This window comes from Excalfactoria chinensis, chromosome 8, assembly GCF_039878825.1.
Source record: "Excalfactoria chinensis isolate bCotChi1 chromosome 8, bCotChi1.hap2, whole genome shotgun sequence".
NCBI classification, from domain to species: domain Eukaryota; kingdom Metazoa; phylum Chordata; class Aves; order Galliformes; family Phasianidae; genus Excalfactoria; species Excalfactoria chinensis.
In genome coordinates, this window is record NC_092832.1 from 165,230 (window position 1) to 183,491 (window position 18,262).

At 35.8% G+C, this 18,262-nt stretch overlaps 1 protein-coding gene across 7 annotated transcripts in view; it reads left to right on the forward strand.

The window, feature by feature from the left end:
• The window catches only part of SWT1 (SWT1 RNA endoribonuclease homolog), a 35,935-nt gene that overhangs the window by 6,764 nt on the left and 10,909 nt on the right, over window positions 1-18,262 (forward strand). For 5 of the 7 annotated variants that reach the window (XM_072342665.1, XM_072342661.1, XM_072342662.1 and 2 more), the window contains exons 3-15: window positions 517-575; window positions 1,778-2,507; window positions 4,321-4,395; window positions 5,039-5,168; window positions 5,291-5,392; window positions 7,510-7,698; window positions 8,271-8,364; window positions 9,949-10,085; window positions 10,857-11,044; window positions 12,142-12,280; window positions 13,014-13,159; window positions 14,520-14,728; window positions 16,033-16,155. In XM_072342665.1, coding sequence (XP_072198766.1) covers window positions 517-575; window positions 1,778-2,507; window positions 4,321-4,395; window positions 5,039-5,168; window positions 5,291-5,392; window positions 7,510-7,698; window positions 8,271-8,364; window positions 9,949-10,085; window positions 10,857-11,044; window positions 12,142-12,280; window positions 13,014-13,159; window positions 14,520-14,728; window positions 16,033-16,155 — 2,321 coding nt within the window. The remainder of the gene's footprint in view (window positions 1-516; window positions 576-1,777; window positions 2,508-4,320; window positions 4,396-5,038; window positions 5,169-5,290; window positions 5,393-7,509; window positions 7,699-8,270; window positions 8,365-9,948; window positions 10,086-10,856; window positions 11,045-12,141; window positions 12,281-13,013; window positions 13,160-14,519; window positions 14,729-16,032; window positions 16,156-18,262) is intronic. The other 2 variants (XM_072342667.1, XM_072342666.1) reach the window with 2 other exon arrangements.

An 18,262-nucleotide genomic window follows, 5' to 3' on the forward strand; every position in this document is an offset into this window, starting at 1 on the left:
TGATTCCTCTACAGTGTATTCCAGGGCTGATTGCTAAGGGACCTGAAGGCTTTACGGCCACTGATGACTTTATGATCCTAACTCCCTAGAAGTTTGCAGCTAGGCCAATTACCGAAGTGACACCAAGGTGATGAGCAGTAAAATGGCCATTTATTGAAGCAAACACACACTTATATAAACTATGCCTTTCGTGTACGCCTACTACATTGTACACGTCACCGATCCTTCCAGAAATGGGGAAGGGCCTGCCACGTAACAGCTCGATAAGCCCGCTTATGGTTAAGCTGAAGTGTGGAAAATGAAAAACAGGAGTTTGGGGGAAAAGGATTATGGGAAAAACTACATTTAATAACACTTCTCCCTTTTGGATCTTGACAGGTATGTAACTGCCCTTTTTGAGGTTAGCTTACTCAAAATCACTATGATTCTAATATGAAATAATAGCTTGTGCCATCTTGTGAAGAGCTTTTACAGCAGTTTTCTCTAAAAGCACTTGGACTTTTTTTTCTTTTTCAGAACTCTGAAGTCACAAGGTCTTATAATCAAACTGTGGAAAGAGAGTCAGAATTTCAAAGGTAAATTCTCTGGCATTAGGTATAACTACTATTGGATTGTTTTGGATAATGAATTTAAGATTTGTTTTCCACCTGTTCACTAAATAAAATATGGCATTTTAACTAAAGTGTTGGCATTGCATTTATGAGTAGATTTATGATTGGATTCTGTCTGAACCAGTCAGTTTAAGGTTGTTGAGAAAACAGGATGCAAACAGTTTTAAACTCTATTATATATAGTTGCAATTCAAATAAAGCAGGAATAGTATCCTTCCAACACTACTGTTACAAAAAGCCTTTTTTTTTTCCTGCTTTGAGCACTACCTTGTTGATCTGTACTGCATATTTCATGTTCTGTTAGCAAAAAATAGGCTACTTGAGGCAAAGAAAGCAACCTTTCACCTTAAGTGTAGCAAGTGTAAAAAGTAATTGAAAACTAATGTAGAGTAAGAATGTTCTTAAGAGTCCTGAGATGTTAAAGCTTTGGATTGTTTCTTAATCATGGCAAATTCTTGTATACTTGTCCGGGCATTTGAGTTATGTGTTCTACAGGCATTTCTAAAATGCCTTCTGATAGTACCAGTATAGGGCACGGGAGTAAATGTTGGGTATATTTTAAACCTAGCGTCTGATAAATTTAATGAATATTTTCTCTGCTTTTATAAAAAATAATTTCTTATGCAGTCATCATATTATGATTCCTGTAGAAGATTTATATGCTTCCCTCAGTTGTTCCTTTTCCAGGTTCCTCAGTCTGTTTATCCTGCCCCATTTGAGGACCATTAAGTGCTTGGCAATGTGTGACCAAGCCTAACTGCTGCATACTTGATCTTTAGTGTGATGCACCTTACATATAATTAAAATGCTGTTAAAATTCATCAGTGTGATAAGATGGAAATAAACTGTAATAGGACATTGGTCCAGGTAGTAAAATACTGAAAAAGCTTTTTCTTATTTTGGTGATTTGAAATGGCTCTGCAGCCAAAGATTTACATACTGAAAGCCTTACAGCAAGCTGTCTTATTAGAGGATAGATGTTGCTACATGTTCATGTTTAAATACACATCAAAGTGGTACTCATAAATACTTAGTTGTAACTGCCTAAATTGAAGGCAGTCTTTTTTATTTTTGTTTGTTTGTTTGTTTTGGTTTGGTTTTTTCTTTTGTTGTATTGTGTTAACTGAGATAGATTACATGACTTTTTGTTTGTAAAATTTCTGTAGATTCAAATCAGAGAAAGGCAGACAAGAGAAGAAACAATACCGAAGTGCTAATACTGGTGCTGATGGACAATCCCAAGGAAAATCTCCAAATGGAAGCAAAACCACAGCTAATTCTTTAATCGAATCTGAAAAGCGAAAGAGAATAGTTATACAGTTTAAATCCAAAGAAGTTAAACATGGAAAAAGTACATGCACTGCTGATGTAGTGACAACTAGCAGGGAAAATCATAACATAGGTCCTTTTGATGGTACAGAAAGAAAAAGACTCTGTCATAGCTTTGCGGTTCAGAGAGACAAGGTGGTGAAGAAAAAGAAGGTTGAACTCTGTAAACTAAAGGTAAAAGCTGAACAAACTGTGTTGGGAAAACATAAGTCATCTGTGTATAATTTATATGTACCTCCTAAAAAGGCAGAGAGATCTAAAAAAATGAGTGAAGATGTCAGAATTCAAAAAAAGCCACCTAGCACATCTACAGAGACTGTGCATCGTGATAGACCTGTCACTAAGAAGTCAAATATATTATCTGGGACTTGTGAAGAAAAGTATAAAGGAGATAAGGAATTTTCTAAGAAAAATCACCATGCTTACAAGCATACGTCACACTGCTTAACTGAAACACCACAGCAATGGTGCTGTAGCAAATGGAAAAAACAGGATGCTGATCAAGTTAGCTGTAATTCAGGGACTGAAAAGGGGGACTTTGAAGCCACAGCATTATGTTTTAAGCAGGTAATGAGAACTCAGTTATTTTTATATTATGCAGATGTTTATTCTAGGTTAGTTTCTAAATAGCAGGTAGTTTTTATGTAAGTAGGTTGTCCTGCAAGACTCCTGAGCCAACTAGATGAATTTTTCTGATCACACTGTAAATCATGTTAAAATGCTTATTTGCTCTGCTAAATGCTTAGTCAAACTAGAAAAATAAAGGTCTTGCATGGTAGGACTGAGTCTTTATGTAGGCTTTTGTAGCTTTATCTTTCTTCCCAGGGTATGGAGTACTTCAGTTTAGGGATAAGTCAACAGTTTTTTTGAGCTGATGTGGTTGTGTGTATGAATTGAGAGAATGAATGCTCCTGCCAAACAGGTGCTTATTGCCAGCTAAGTGATTCCAGGAGAACTTGGCTATGATCAGGTTCAGTCTTGAGTTCTGATTTGTATTCATTTTTGCACCTCTATTTACATATCATCTTTATCTTGATTGTCCTTTTTTTTCTTTTTTTTTTTTTTTTTTTGTTTTGTTTTGTTTAACATGCCTAGCATTAATTATTAGAGATTTCTGTTCATTTTATGTTATTGTGATCATTTTGGATGTATGTAATTACATACAGAATCACAGAATTGTTGAGGTTGGAAGGCACCTTGAGATCAGCTTGTCTAATTCCCTGCTAGAGGAGGTTGACCAGAACTGCATCCAGTGGGCATCTCTAAGGAGAGTGGTTCCATAACCCCTCTGGACAACCTGTTCAAGCACCTTAACAGTTGGAAAAAAAAAGAAAAAAAAAAAAAAAAAAAAAGTTAAATAGAATTTTCTTTGTTTGAGTTTGTGCCTTTTGTCCTTTCTCTGGGATCCACTAAGATCTTGGTTCTATCTACTTTAAACTGTCCCATTAGGACATTAGATTTCCCTCAGTCTTCTCTTTCATAGCTGAACAATACCAGCTCTTTCAGCCTCTCTCTTATACAATGTGCCTCAGACTTTTAATTATCTTGATGAACATTTGTTCAATTCACTCTATTAATATTTTGTTTTTGTACCAGTGAGCCCAAATCAAGACACTGAGTTAGTTTGATTGCTAAAATGTTAGTACAGACTCTAAAGGATTTTTCAAAACAAATGAACAAAAGCCATTAAAATAATCAGATACTAAAGTAATACTTTTAAGTGGTTGTCAAAAGAAAACTTATTTCACAGTCACTTAGTTCACAGTCACAAACCCACATAAGTTCAGGAAAAAACCTCACTGTGTTAACTGCTATATTTATTTTAAAAGAAAGCCAGTAAGGCCTTTTGAAATGATGTAGATGCTTTATCATAGCTATTGAGAATGTTTTGTTACCTGTTAATTTCAGTTGTGCCCCCAGTGGCGCAGTGGTATAAGCTGCTGCTTGCGGCACAGGAGGGCCCGGGTTCGAATCCCCCCTGTGGCGCAGGGGTAGAAGTGCCGCTTTGCTACACAGGGGGCTCAAAACCCGGGAGTTGGACTCGATGATCTCTAAGGTCCCTTCCAACTTGCACGATACTATGATACTATGATATGACAGTATTCAGTGTTTTCTAAAAATAGCTTTTTAAAAAAAGACTGTTCAATGTTCTGTTTCTGTTAGTATTTGTTTCTTTTGAGTTCTCACTCACATCTTGCTCCTACCAAGTAAGAGAGAATATAAAATCTACCCAAAAGTTAAGTAAACATATAATATTAAAGAGCTGTATTCTGACCCTTGACAGGAGTAAAAAAAATGCTGAGTCTTTTTCCTCAGTCTTACTTGATATTCTCTAGTGTTGGTATGTTTTTGTTTTTGTTTTTTTTAATTCTTCCTGCAGGGCTCTTCATCCCCTCAAAGCAAGGCAGTCTTTCCATCGCCTGAAGGCTGTGAGTACCTAAAAGGAGACCAAGAGGTTAGTAATGCTTTCATTTAACTCTTCTTAGTTGGAATTAACAATTCATGGCATTGAGGTTGTGTAGTTAGCAATTCCCTGACCTTTCCTAGCATTCTGCATTTCTGGTCTGCAATTGGTATGATCTAGATATATGGAATCTTTATTTCAAATACTAAATAAACTTGCTGAAGTAGTAACCAGAACTTTTTGAGATAAGAAGATTGCCTTCTTTTTACTCTCTGCAACACAAGGGGCCTTCATGCTTGCTTGCATACTCTAGCTACCTCATTTTCCAATCTCTTAAGTTCCAGTAGGAGGAGGGACGTTTTTTTTTTTTTGAGAAATGTCTGGAAGCTTACTTGCAGACTATGCAGCAAAAAATGGAAGAAAAGTTTTGAATGCTAGGCAGAAAGGTTTCTCAAAGCAAAGATTTCTTGGCTGTATTTTGGATGTCTTTTTGTGGACTTCTTATACTGGAGGTTAAGCAAAAGATACTCATAGCTTTACACTTTCTGTACCAATTTAATTTTTTTTTTGTCTTTCAGTTTTAGTCAATTAAACAAGGTAATAAATGCAAAAGTAATTATTTTTTTTTTAAACCATTTGAAACTGATTTCTTATACATAATTGATTTCAGAAGTGCACATGTCTCTTATTGTAGATGCAGATAGTTGAGGATTTGCACGTTGCTCGTATTGAAAAGAGGATGGCCCAATCTGTAGTACAGACCTGTGGAGAACTTACGAGTATGGAAATAGATCTTCCAGAACAGGATTTAAATATTTCTGCTGGTATGTTATGATCTTGTGTTTTTTGGCAGTACAAGCATGTGGTTATTAAAATCAGTTAGTGGCCTGAGAGTACACAACTGATTTTCTCAGATTAATAACTGTGTTAATTCTTTTTGCCCCAGGGATTTCTTCTTCCGATCTGAACATATTAGTGGTGATTGATACAAATATAATGATTAGTCACCTAGAGTTTATCAAGTCCCTAAAATCTGAGGATATACCAGGTACGTGAAAAAATGGTGATCAACAAGAATTTTTGGAAAAAGCAGATGTAAGAATATCAGGCTACATGAAACAAACAACAACTAAAAAAGCCCTCTGAGCTTAAAAGGACAGTAGTTTCACATGAGCCAGGAGACTCCTGCTTACAACGCTGGTTCTGTGAACCCAAATAGGCTTCTTAAGAAAAGTTCAGATATTAAGTAAAACCTACTGTGCTTATACCTATGCACTTAAAATTCTCTGTACGTATGTCTCAAAGAATCATAGAATGACTTGGAAAAAACGTTAAAGCCCATCCAGTTCCACTCCCCCTGCTGTGAGCTGCTTGCTATCTACCAGATCAGGTGCTGAGGGACCCTTCCAACCCAGTCTTGAATGCCTCCAGGGATGGGGTACCCACAGCTTCTCTGTGAAGCCTGTGACAGGCCTCACTGCCCTCTGAATAAAGAATTTCCCCCTAAAATCAAACCTAAATCTCCCCTCTTTTAGTTTAAAATCACTCCCCCTTGTCCTGTCACTGTCTCTGAAAAGTTGGTCTCCCTCCCATAACTCCCCTCATGTACTAGATGGTTACAGTGAAGGGTTCCTGATGTCTCTCTTCTACAGGCTGAACAAGTCCAGCAGCTCTCCTATCCTTCTGTCACAGAAGAGGTACTCTGTCCCTCTGAGCATCTTTGTGGTCTTCTTCTGGTCTCACACCAACAGCTCTGTGTCTTTCCTGAGCTGGGTGCCCTGGACCTGAATGAAGTACCCTGGCTGGACCTCTGAAGGGTAGGGTAGAGGGGGTCAGTTGCTTTCTGTCTCTCTCCTGGCCACCCCTCTTTTGATGCAGCCTGGGATGTAATTCACATGCAAGCTGCATGCCCTGCTCTCATGTCAAACTTTTTGTCTACCAGAGCCTACAAGTCTTCATCAGGGCTGCTCTCAGTGAATTTTTCTCTCTGTCTGTACACGCTTCTCGGATTGCCCTGACTCATGTGTGGTTCCTTGTACTGACTTATAAACCTCATAAGGTTCACATGAGCCCGCTTCTCAAAGTTTGTCTGGGTCTCTTTGAATGGCGTCCTTCTGTCTTATCAGTTGAGCCACTCATCTGTAAAGCTGCTTAGGGTGCATTCAGTCTCACTGTCAAGGTCATCAATAAGGATATTTCAAGAGTATACATTGAAACATTTAGTCCATTACTAGTGGTAATGATGATTTACTGTTAGAAGAATTAGGATTGTGCTTATTAGTTGTTGTTAGACGTATTTGGAAACTATAAGAATAATCGTGGTGGTTTGATTCGTTTAGATAATGAATACAGGTATTCCAGCCATGTGGAAAATAACAATAAGAGCCCAAGTAATTTTCAAGAGTGTGTCATATTGTCTACTTGTCAGTATAGGAATTGTGTTGTGTAAACTGGGAACTGCTACCTCAAATGCATTTTCTTAATTTTGCAGCTCCCAATTTCTGGTGTTGCACCAGATCAATTATGCAAAATGTTCAGAAGATTGCAAATTACCTGTTTACTACAAAGCATATGGATGCTAGTGGATATCTTAAAAATTGCATTTTTACCATGTGAATAGGAAGGCTGATAATTGAAGTATTTTTCTTGGGTGGACCAAGAAAGCAGTTATGAAATCTCTGAGTTACCATGTATTCCATTTATAATATTTATAATGTATTCAGTTTATAATACATTTGTGATAGTTTTGAAGTTCAAACCATACTTAGATACAAATGAAACCACAGTCCAATAGCTATTCTTCCTGTTCCTTGCTTAAGAATGTTAGTTGGTGATTAACACAACCCACTGCTCCTTTCATTTAATGGTTTTTTTTGCACAGTGGCGGCTGTGGTTCCTCCAGTATTTTCAGCCCGTTCTTTTCAGCTGCTTTTACTTTGCTCTGAAGTATTGCAGTGTGTGACAGGACGTTGGTCACTATAAATGTTTTCTAATATTGCTACTCGCTGCTGTCAATATATTTTCTTGATTTAAAAAAAAAAAAAGAAAAAAAGTCTGAGCTTATATAAAGTGTTTGAAATAAAATTTAACTGTGGGATTTCAATTGCCCTTGCAGAATGTCTTTTTTTTTTTTTTTTTTTTTTTTTGGCCTTTTTTTCATTCTAGGGGTTGGCAAACTTGCCTTGATAATTCCCTGGGTTGTTTTACAAGAGTTGGACAACTTGAAGAAGGGGAAAATGTTACTGCATGTTAGACAGAAAGCTATTCCTGCAGTCCAGTTCATCTACAAGTGTCTCAAAAATCAAGATTCCAGACTGTGGGGGCAATCCATGCAACTTGCTTCACAAAAAATGTGTAAGAAATGCAGTCAGTTTGGTTTGTGTTACTTAATCCTTGTATGAACTTTAGCACTAAATCTGTAGTTTAATGTGGTCTTCACTCTGACTTTGCAGTTTGCTAATTAAAACATGCTAATTGTTTACAAGAGTCTTCAGAGCATATCCTGTGGCTATAGTATGCAAATGTTCAATATTGTTTTATTGGTTATTTCTCACTTTAAACTGCATCTATTAAGTTGCTCAATGAATAATTACTTAATGAAAATTTATCTGGTTATTTTTTTCTTTTAATCTACAAGCTAAGGATTTGTTTTATGCTTTTGGTTTTGAGTCCATTGTCATAGAATCTGACATACTCAGAAGTTCGTGCAGGGCTCACTGGAAGTTCTCTGCCAAAATGGTGGTGTTCTTGAGAGGAGTAGTAGGAGTAGTAGAATTCAAAGCTTAGATTTATGCTTTGAATATGCTTCTCTGACCTTGTCTGAGGAATTCTGCATTTAAAAATAGTACTGTGACTGCAGTGAACTATTTCTTATGCTTGCTTAGTTAATTCTGAACACGTCAGCACTATTTTAACTAAATTTGCAGATGGCCTGAGTGATGAAAACAATGATGATCGTGTTTTACAATGTTGTCTGCAGTACCAGAGCCTCTTTCCTCAAGCTGTTGTTATACTGTGCACGTGAGTTCCTGTGTGTTTCTAGATCTCTTATGATATTTTAGGTAGTTTTATGCCAGGTACAGCATTTTGAAATCATATTTTAAAATAAAGTTCTGTTACTGAAATGAGATTTTGAGGAGCAATTACTCCCTTAGAAGCTGTTGTAGAAGAGTACAATAAAACACAAAGATTGTAGCAGTAATTGCCTTCAAGTGCACAAGGCCTGAAGTTTATTCAATTTTAAAACTTGGAAGAATAACTTTTTCAAGTTCTACTCCAATTTGTAACAAATATATTGGAATTATGAGATTAAAAAATGTATTTTTATTAATGACTGAGATACAGATAGCTGCCCAGGTGGGTTTGCCTCTGGTTGGGGAGGATGATAAACAGCACTGCAATTAATCTTAGAAAGAGAAAAGAGGGAGACAGATTGACTTCTGCGCTTGTTCTGTGATGGTAACAGTTTTTTAAAAGACTAATATTCCTAGACCATAAACAGTTTGGTATGTTTCAGGACATAAAGTTGATTACCTAAGTATAGGTTGGTTTGTGTAAGTTGATGTGTTAGACTGGGTTGATGATGAAAACAGTATTTCATAGAATCATGGAATGGTTGGGGTTGGAAGGGACCTTTAAGACCATCTTGTTCCAGCCCCCTGCTATAGGCAAGGATGCCTCCCACCAGACCAGATTGCTCACAGCCCTCTATAGCCTGGCCTTGAATGCCTCCAGGGAGAGGGCATCCACAACCTCCCTAGGCAACATATTCTGGTGTCTCACCACCCCCATAGTAAAGAATTTATTCCTAAAACCTAGTCTAAATCTACTCTCTTCCAGTTTAAAGCCATTTTCCTTCATTTTGTTGATACACACACTTTTAAAAAGTCCCTCCCTAGCTTTCCTGTAGGCCTCTTCAGGTACTGGAAGGCTACTATAAGATCCCCTCAGAGCCTTCTCCAGGCTGAAGAGTGCCAGCTCTCTCAACTTTTAGATTTCTCTGAGTAAAGAACAGAAGGTCTTGTTGGTGACTGCAAAGTGCTTTTCATCTGAAAATGTCTCTATCAGTATGGGCAATGGGAATTTGTGAGAGAGTACTAGAGCCCAAGTTTGTAATGCCTCAGGGTGGTGTCTGTGAACGTAATTCAGCCAGCAGAAAGATATAAATATGGAAAACAAGGCTATGTTATATCAGTCTGATAAGATATGAATGTCTTGAAATCATAGTCTTGTTTGCATTCTAAGATCATAGCAGCTGAGCATTAATACTGCAGTACTTAAGGTCTTGCTTTTCTTAAAGCAGGCTTTTTCAGAGTAGCTAGTTCAGTTAATTTTCTGCTTTATTTTAACTGATTTTAATCTCTTATGAAGGTATACTTTGTTATATACTGAAGCTTACAAAATAAGCTTACAAGATTCAAATCTTTCAGTGTAATGTATTACTTAATATAATAATGTATTATAATACAATATAATAATAATGATATAATAATTATTATTCATAATAGTAATATAATAATGTATTATTACATTAATAATGTATAATGTATTACTTAATATGAGGTACTGTTGGTTTTATGTAAAAAATGAATTCTCTTTTCCTAGAGATGACAAAAATTTATGCAATAAAGCCATTGTGTGTGAGGTCAAGGCACTCTGTAAAGTGGATTTGGTTATAGCTCTACTGAACCTGAGTGTAAACAAGCATCAGAACTGCCTTGAACTGCAGCAGTTGAAATGTGGTAAGTTTGTTTAATGTGTGTGTAAACATAGACTGGCTTTTGAGACTTAGTAATCAGTTTAGGAGAGAGAAAGTAGTTACTGTAGCCTCAATTTTTATAGGGTTTGAATCCTTAGTACTGCTGTTTTGTTTTGGATAGGTTTTCTGTTTTCAAAGGTAAACAGCTCCCTGAAAGTTTGAGACCTTTATTAAAACATCTGTCTCTTACGATGTGAGGAAATTCACATGATACATTTTCATTTTATAGAAAAACAAAACAAAACACAGCATGAATTACCTTTGTTCATAGTCATTTAAACTATGTCCTATGTTACAGGACTGGCAACCAATGTTTCCAGTTGAACCACTTCGGGTCCTATTCTTGCGTAGTTGTAAAACCTTGTATACTGAGGACATACCTTTACATTTTCTATTATTAGCTTAATGTGAATCCCAAACAGTAGGGCTAGATTTTTGGGTTACTTGTTAATGTTTCAAAAGATGCAAATATAGCAAGAAGTGATCTACTCATACTTGCTAATAACCCCACTGCCTGTATATAATTTAAGATATTTAATAAAAAATAAGTGGAGAGTGGTATCACAAATAAACAATACTCTGGGGAAATTAGATTTTCAAAAAATATCCATAGTACAAGTGATTACATGTACCTTATCTGCTTTGTAACATAAAGTGCGTTCTGTCTTTTATTTATGGGAACAAGTGATTTGTGCACTATATTTGCTATAGAAGCTGTTGCAATTAGTATATTTTATTCCCATTGTCTTTACAGATACAGAATTCCAGGAAACGAAAGAAAGTGATGTTCATCTTACTTTCCAGAAAATAGAAAGAGGTGGTGCTCATCTTAATTCTCAATTTCTGAATATAATTCTAGATCTTGAAAGGAACTTAGGAGAAGCTTTATCTTGTATTTTGGAGACTGAAATGAAAATTGCATTTGGAAACCTGTGGATGGAGGTAGTTTCATATGTCACCTTTTTTTATATTTCAAGTATTAACAGGTTTAATCCTTCTGTGATTTCAGTACCTGTGCTAAACTAAACAGCTAAGTCGTGTAATTTATTAACATAACAGTTTGCTTAACATGAATATTTGATTTTAGAATTTCATTTTATAACAAGGTTATTCTATTTGACCAGTAATTCCTGCAGTAGTAGTAATGTGGTAGTAGAAATTCTGGCTATGTGGCTATGCAGTGTGAATTTTCCAAACTCTTTGTATTAATTTCATTACACTTAGACTTTTCTAAGTGTGGTTAAATCACTGCATTATAAAATATATCCTTCAATAAAACATTCAATTACTTTTAATATAATTTATATGATATATAATATTTTATGCAATGTTACACTTGTTGAAAGCATTTGTCTCCTATCAGAGTGTTTTTATATACCATGTGAATGTAGTTATTCACACATTACATTGCAGATACAGAATTATAGGGATGTTAACCTCCAAGCACTCACTTTTTCAAAAATACTGTTAGCATAAAATAAGTACTCAGGTGTGACATATTTTCAAACAATTCTCTCTCTCTCTCTCCATATATATATATATATATATATACACACACACACACACACACATATATATGTATAAAATCTATATGTGTGTGTGTGTGTATATAGATGTGTATATATATATATATACAATTTAATTGTAATATAATAGACACAGCTATGAAAAGTCTGTTTATTCTTTTTAATAGTTGCAGATAATCAATGGCATATTTACTGTTGTTCTGGCTTTTGTACATATGAATGCATTAAGAGATTACTCAAGGGTGATTTGAGTATTTGAGAAAAGGAAAATAAAAAATGATGCAAATGTTGAAAGGTTATTTTTGCACACTGGATACTTCTTCATGGACGTTTTTGCCTATCCAATGATGTTGCTTAATCAAAATTTTTAAATAGTAACTTTGGTTTTTTAAATCTGAGTGTAGCTTTATTTCTGAGGAATCATTGGAATTCTGATTCAGCAAGTACAAATAATGTTATTGAAGAATAGGGCTGGACTCGTTTGTTTGACTTTTGAAACGTGTTATCTTTCAGATACTATATTTGAAGCCACCATGGACATTAGCAAACCTACTACAGTGTTACAAAAAACATTGGGTGGCTGTTTTTGGTTATGTTGTGCCAAGGAGCTTACTTGCAACTGTTGAATTTATCTATAATCACTTTTGTACAGGTGAGAATCTCTAAGAAAGTTAATTTTCAGTTAAAGAATTAGAGTCTTGGCTGGGCACTTACTCTATGTGATTAAACAGTAATGTAGAACCAAAATCAATGGAAAAACATTTTAAAGAATGTTTATAGTAATGGTCACTGAAGTCTTTCGACTATTTTTAAGAAGCAGATAATCTTCCATTCGTTTCCCTCTGTGTTTTATCATAGAATCACCAAGGTTGGAAAAGACCTAAAAGATCATCCAGTCCAACCGTTCACCTATTACCAATAGCTCCCACTAAACCATGTCCCTCAACACAACATCCAGTCATTCTTTGTTGCCAAATGATCTGCATTTGATAAATAATTTGTGGAGGAGTAAAGTGTACTTATTTAGTATAAATGTATTTATTTAGTGTATGTATTTAGAGTTTAAGAACCGGAGTTTAACAGATACAGACCCTCTGGGATATTGCTGTTACACAGTATTATGTTAGGTATACCACTTGAGCCTCTTGCCAGATTGTGGATAGTTGGGAAGACTTAGTTAAGATGCAGAAGTCTTAGCCCTACACCCAGTTGTTTGTATTTCTCTTGAGGCTGCTTTATCTGATGTTTCTGAATCATTTTTCAAGGCCTTATATGCACCTTAGTTAATTCAGGTATTTGAGTATTAAAATTGCCTCCTAAGACTAACAATGCTTAACTTCTAATCATATATTTTTTCAATTTCCATGTTAATATCTAAATGTCAGGTAAGGCGCTAGACACCACAACAACTGTTATCTTGCTTCAGGAAACCAAGAAATTATTGCATGCTTTCAGTTTGAGGTCTGACTATGATGGAGTATTGCCCCGGGCTTTTGAGAAGGTGAATAAGCTATGCCAAATGCTTATAGAGGTAAGAGGTGTTTCAATATTCATTCACCTAATCTGTTCTGGAAGTTACTCTGTGTTTGTATTATAAACTTGGCTTGCATTTTTAAATTATTCACAGAATTTTAAAAAATTATTGCAGAAAACATTGCTAGGTTGTTTTCTAGATTAATAAACATCCAAATTTAACTTCTCTTTTCCGGTAGCAAATATATATCACTACACGTATGCTTGGTAGACTTTTTTATCTAATATAAATGTGTTAGCATTTGGAATGTGACTCAGAAACATTACCCAGTTGCCTCCAGGAAAAACAACTTAGTTTTATATTGCGTTTGTAACTGTTAAAAATGGCCTTAGGGATTAAAGTTAAGGATATACTTTTTATACTGATCCTGTATTTATTATTCCTGGACACATCATTTCATCTTTCTTTGTCTCAATAGCTGTATTCCTGTAGTACTACATATGTAGAAAGGACTTTTTTTTATTCCATGTGCTTTGTGGTAGTTAGTAGAGAGTGTTCTGATACCTTTTGTGCTCTGAAAAGTATGCAGTTCATCTCTGAGTACTGTGGAAGAAATTCCAGTGTCTTGGTTTGTGATGATTGTTAGTTCTAAGTGTAATGGCATAAAAACGGAATAGTGACCCTGGGTGACATGAAATCTTTTTTCACAAGGAAAAAGAGTACAGGTCAGAATACTTGTAAAAAGCTATTTTAACTTTTGGAAAAGGCTGAAAGAGAAAGGAAGATGATCAAGGAGGGGAAGGATGATCCAGTGTCTTGTGCTTGCAAGTCTTGGTTCTCTGCTGCACTCTTAAATTCTGCGTGTGTTGCAGTTAACCACTGTTCTGTGATCAGTGCCATGTTAAGAAGGAAGCTTTCTGTCTGAAAACTTGTTTCCTCCTGGCCTTATCTGACTTCTGACTTCACAAGGGAATGTCATTTTACAGAGTTGTGTCACATCAGTTTAACCTGGATATATTTCCTGTGTTAATTTGCTGCTGATATATGAGTACTTTATGCAATTCCAGAGGAGTGTGCCATCATCCATGGGAGGCAGAGCAGTGTTGTCTTTCCATGTGCAAGTAAGAGAATGTTGTAGTTTATTTTAACTTATCTGTGAAGCCTTCATGTAGGATTTAACCTTTGCTTCAGTTTCGTGGTCTACAGTTATAGAAGATAGCCTTGGTAAATGACTGAGAGGTGTGTTAGATACAGAGACTATAAGGATTGTTAAAATTTGAAAAGATATGCCTTGCTTTTTTGAGCATCACCTTTACAACAAGAACAACAACAAAAGCAACCTAAAGCAGTTAAAAGTTTTCAAGTTTCCTTAAGTAAATTAAATACATTCAGTATTTGCTTGCTAAACTTTTATAAGGTAAAGTCAGACAGTGAGCAGAATTTATCTGAAGACATCACGGTTCTTTCAAAAAGTTCTCCATGCGAAAGGATGGAAGCAACAATGCCAAATCTTCAAAACTGTGAAGAAAAAAGGCTACCTGCAAGCATACACGTTGCTCAAGAAAACAGGCACCAGGAGATCTGGTCAGTCCTTGAAGGTGTATGGAATAAGATGAATTTGTACAGGTATGGTATACTAAAGAAATTTTGAAGTTAAACGTAACTTCACATGATTTCCATTCAAAAATACCATAGGAACTGCTTGGTTTTTCTCATTTTAGAGAAGAAGCTATTAGTAATTAATTGAGATTTATGAGAGCATCACACAGCTTGTCAGTTGTGAAGTGAGGAGAAAAAGAATTGTTATACAGATGCAGTCACTGATCTGTATAGCCTGCTGTTCCTTTTCCTGACAGTGTTTACAGAATCACAGAATGACCCGGGTTGGAAGGGACCTCAAGGATCATGTGGTTCCAACCCCCCTGCCTAGCAGGGCCACCAAACATACGTCTTTACTAGATCAGGTTGCCCAGAGCCCCGTCCAACCTGGTCTTGAACACCTCCAAGGACGGGGCAGTGTTTAGAATGAGTAACTTAAGAGAATAGTGTTGAAGACCTCATAAGATGCACAAATGGGAGACATCCATGAAAATTTAATCTTATCCCATAAAAAGAGGCATTCAAGCTCGATGTTTTCCTTTGGTGATTTCCTTTTCAGGCCCCACGGAAATGTACTAGCCTTTTTTTTTTTTTTTTTTTTTAATTATTTTTTAAACCTTAGTTGATTGGAAATAGTTTTTCTTTTAAGCAAATTTCTTCACCTTAAAGGTGAAGTACACAAATGCAGAGTCCACTTATTAATTTCATTTCTCATGTAAACTCAAAATTGCATGAAAGAAAAGCCCCTCCATATAGAAGTTTTGCCACTGTTTTTGTTATTTTTGAACACTGCTTGAAAAATCATTGAAACACTATGCTTTTTTTTGCATGTTATTTAAAAAAATCTGAATATATGCTGTGGAGTTTATTCTTCTTGAGTGCAATGCAGCTTGTGGGCCCATTGCAACCACTGAAGGAAAAGTGTCGATCCTGTTCTACTAAATATGGAAAACAAAGAAGCTTGAAGAAGTACATAGAAAGCAGTTTATTTTGCTTCTTCAGCCTAAACATCCTCTTCTGGGAGGTTTGCTGAGTTCTGCTCAAGTTACATATGAAGAGATGTTTTCATTGTTAAGTAAAGTTTAATGATAAATCTGTTTAAGTAAAAGTCAGTTAGAGAGTTGCCAAGAAAATTTTAAGCAGAGAAGTAGGGCATAGTTGTCTTAGTATTTATTCTTAGGCAACTTTACCTGACATGGTTATAGTATAGATTGACATTTGGCCTTGTTTTATTAATAATAGTCAAAATGCAGTGCATACAAACGACGGTGAATTTAAAGGATTTTTATTAACTATTTTTCTTTGTTTCATCCTTGTTTTTGTAATATTAGGCTTGAAATTTTCCAGAAGTTAGAGTCCAACACAGTAATTGCAAAGTCTTCATTTCAAGAGGCTTTTTCAGGACTGCAAAAACTGTTAGCAGCTGTGAATTGCATTCTTGAAGGAATTTGTAGGTAAGAATTTCAGCTAGTCATAAGATCTAGTGAGAGTAAGTCATGTAGTTGTAAAAGTCACTTAACTATTGGTGCCAAACTAGAATTTAAATGTGCATGCTTAGTTTCATAATTTTCAGTAACATCTCAGTATTTATCTAGAGCTATTTATTGGTAAGGAAAGAACAATTAACTCTCGATAGACAACCAGATTTCTTGTAGTGGATTTTTTCTTTTATGGCTTGGAACTTGTTTTCCAGTATTTTGATGACAAGCCACTGGCAATTACACCGTATCACAGTATCACAGTATCACAGTATCGTGTGAGTTGGAAGGGACCTTAGAGATCATCAAGTCCAACTCCTGGGTTTCAAGCCTTCTGTGTAGTAGAGCGACTATTCTACCACTTGCACCACAGGGGGGATTCGAACCCGGGCCTCCGGTGTTGCAAGCGGCACACACACAGTTGCTTATAGTGTTACAGCAACTGTGATGTGCTTAAAGTAAATGCTGCATTAGCTCTGGTGGCAAGAACTGAGAGTAATTCAGAACATTCAAATGTGAGGCCTGCTAGAATTGAGTATATTTCTAATGTTGAAATGGGATTTTGAGATTTCATTGTTACTTAATACTAGAGTATTCTTAATGAGCCAAAACTGCTGCTGCTGCTGCTGCAGTGATAATCAGCTGAACTCTGTTTTGGCAGGATAGTTTTCCCTCTCTGTTCCTTCTTCCTCCCTTTTTTTTTGTTTTTTTGTTTTTTTTGGTTTTGTTTTTTTTGTTGTTGTTGTTGTTTGTTTTTTTGGGTGTGTGTGTGCGTGCGCTGAATAATAAATATGGAGCTGCAGGAGGATTAAGGTATTTCTTGTGTAGTCTCCACATAGTCCTCATTTCATAGCAGTTTAGTCACCAGCAGGAACAGCTACAGAAGAATGCTTTAAGTTCTCTTGACTCTGCAGCTCTCTCCGTTTCCTGTGTATATACTGCAAAGGGTGTTTATAGGAACTGATTTGTAATTATGATTGAAGTTACAGATGCTGCTGTGGGCATCCATAAGCTGTGAATCAGAGAGGCTGGAAATAGTTTTCTCAAATCATATGTCTCACGCTTTTCTTTGCATGCTGCCAGTGCACGTAGATCAGATGACTATCAAATTGCATCCAAGCAATTGGTATGTCAACAATCTACCTTTTAAGTAAGCATTGACGTATACTTACCTGTTGTAGGTAACACCTTTACTAGGGATCATCCAAAAAGCATTTTTTTTTTTTTTCCAAGAAGTTTTTTTTTAATCTGCTCTTAAATTAGGGAGTAGCGAACTTCTGAACTTTCATTATCAGTACTTAGCAGTGCTTTTTACAGTGTTCCCTGTAAGATGTTAATTATCACATCATGACTGTCTGGAGTGGAAGTACAGTTATCTCCTTTTTATAGTGTGAAGTCTGAGCTTTTCTGCACTTAGAGAGTCTGTAGCAGAGATGTAAAGCTTTGTCACTTGGGACTTGAGATCTTCTTTCTCAGAAATTGCAAGAGTATTTTTTTGTTTTTTTTTTCCCCTCCAATTAAAATGATGAGAGAATCATGCAGATATTTGCTTTACTTTTCACTGTGTGAAAAGTTTGTTGCCTTTTGTTTTTAATTATGGCCAAAAGAATGTTTCTTTAATTAAAATCTTTCAGTAAAATACACATTCTGCAAGTCTGAAATGAGCATTGAGGTACAAGCATACAAAGAATGAAGTAGTGTATTCACATAGACATGAGGCCTAAGTAGTAGTTCTGACATTGTCTGTACAATACAGCAATATGGAACAAAACTATTCTGAGAAATATTTATATTCCTTGAAAGATAAAGTGTCTACATGTTATGAAAGTGGAAACAGGAAAATACACATAGATGTCTGAATTAGAGAAGCTTGGTGGTAATAAGTTTATTTTCCTTTCTGATGTTTGCAGTAGTACGCACATTTCTGATTAGATGTTAGTAGAGTCAGTGTTTGTTTTTCTCTTAAGAAATTGTCTTAGTAGCACATCTTAGTCCTCAACTTAGTTCTTTTCAGGCCTGTCCTAATGTTCTTGCAAGAAACCCTTTGGTATCAATTTATGTGTGTGGTGGATGAGATTTAATG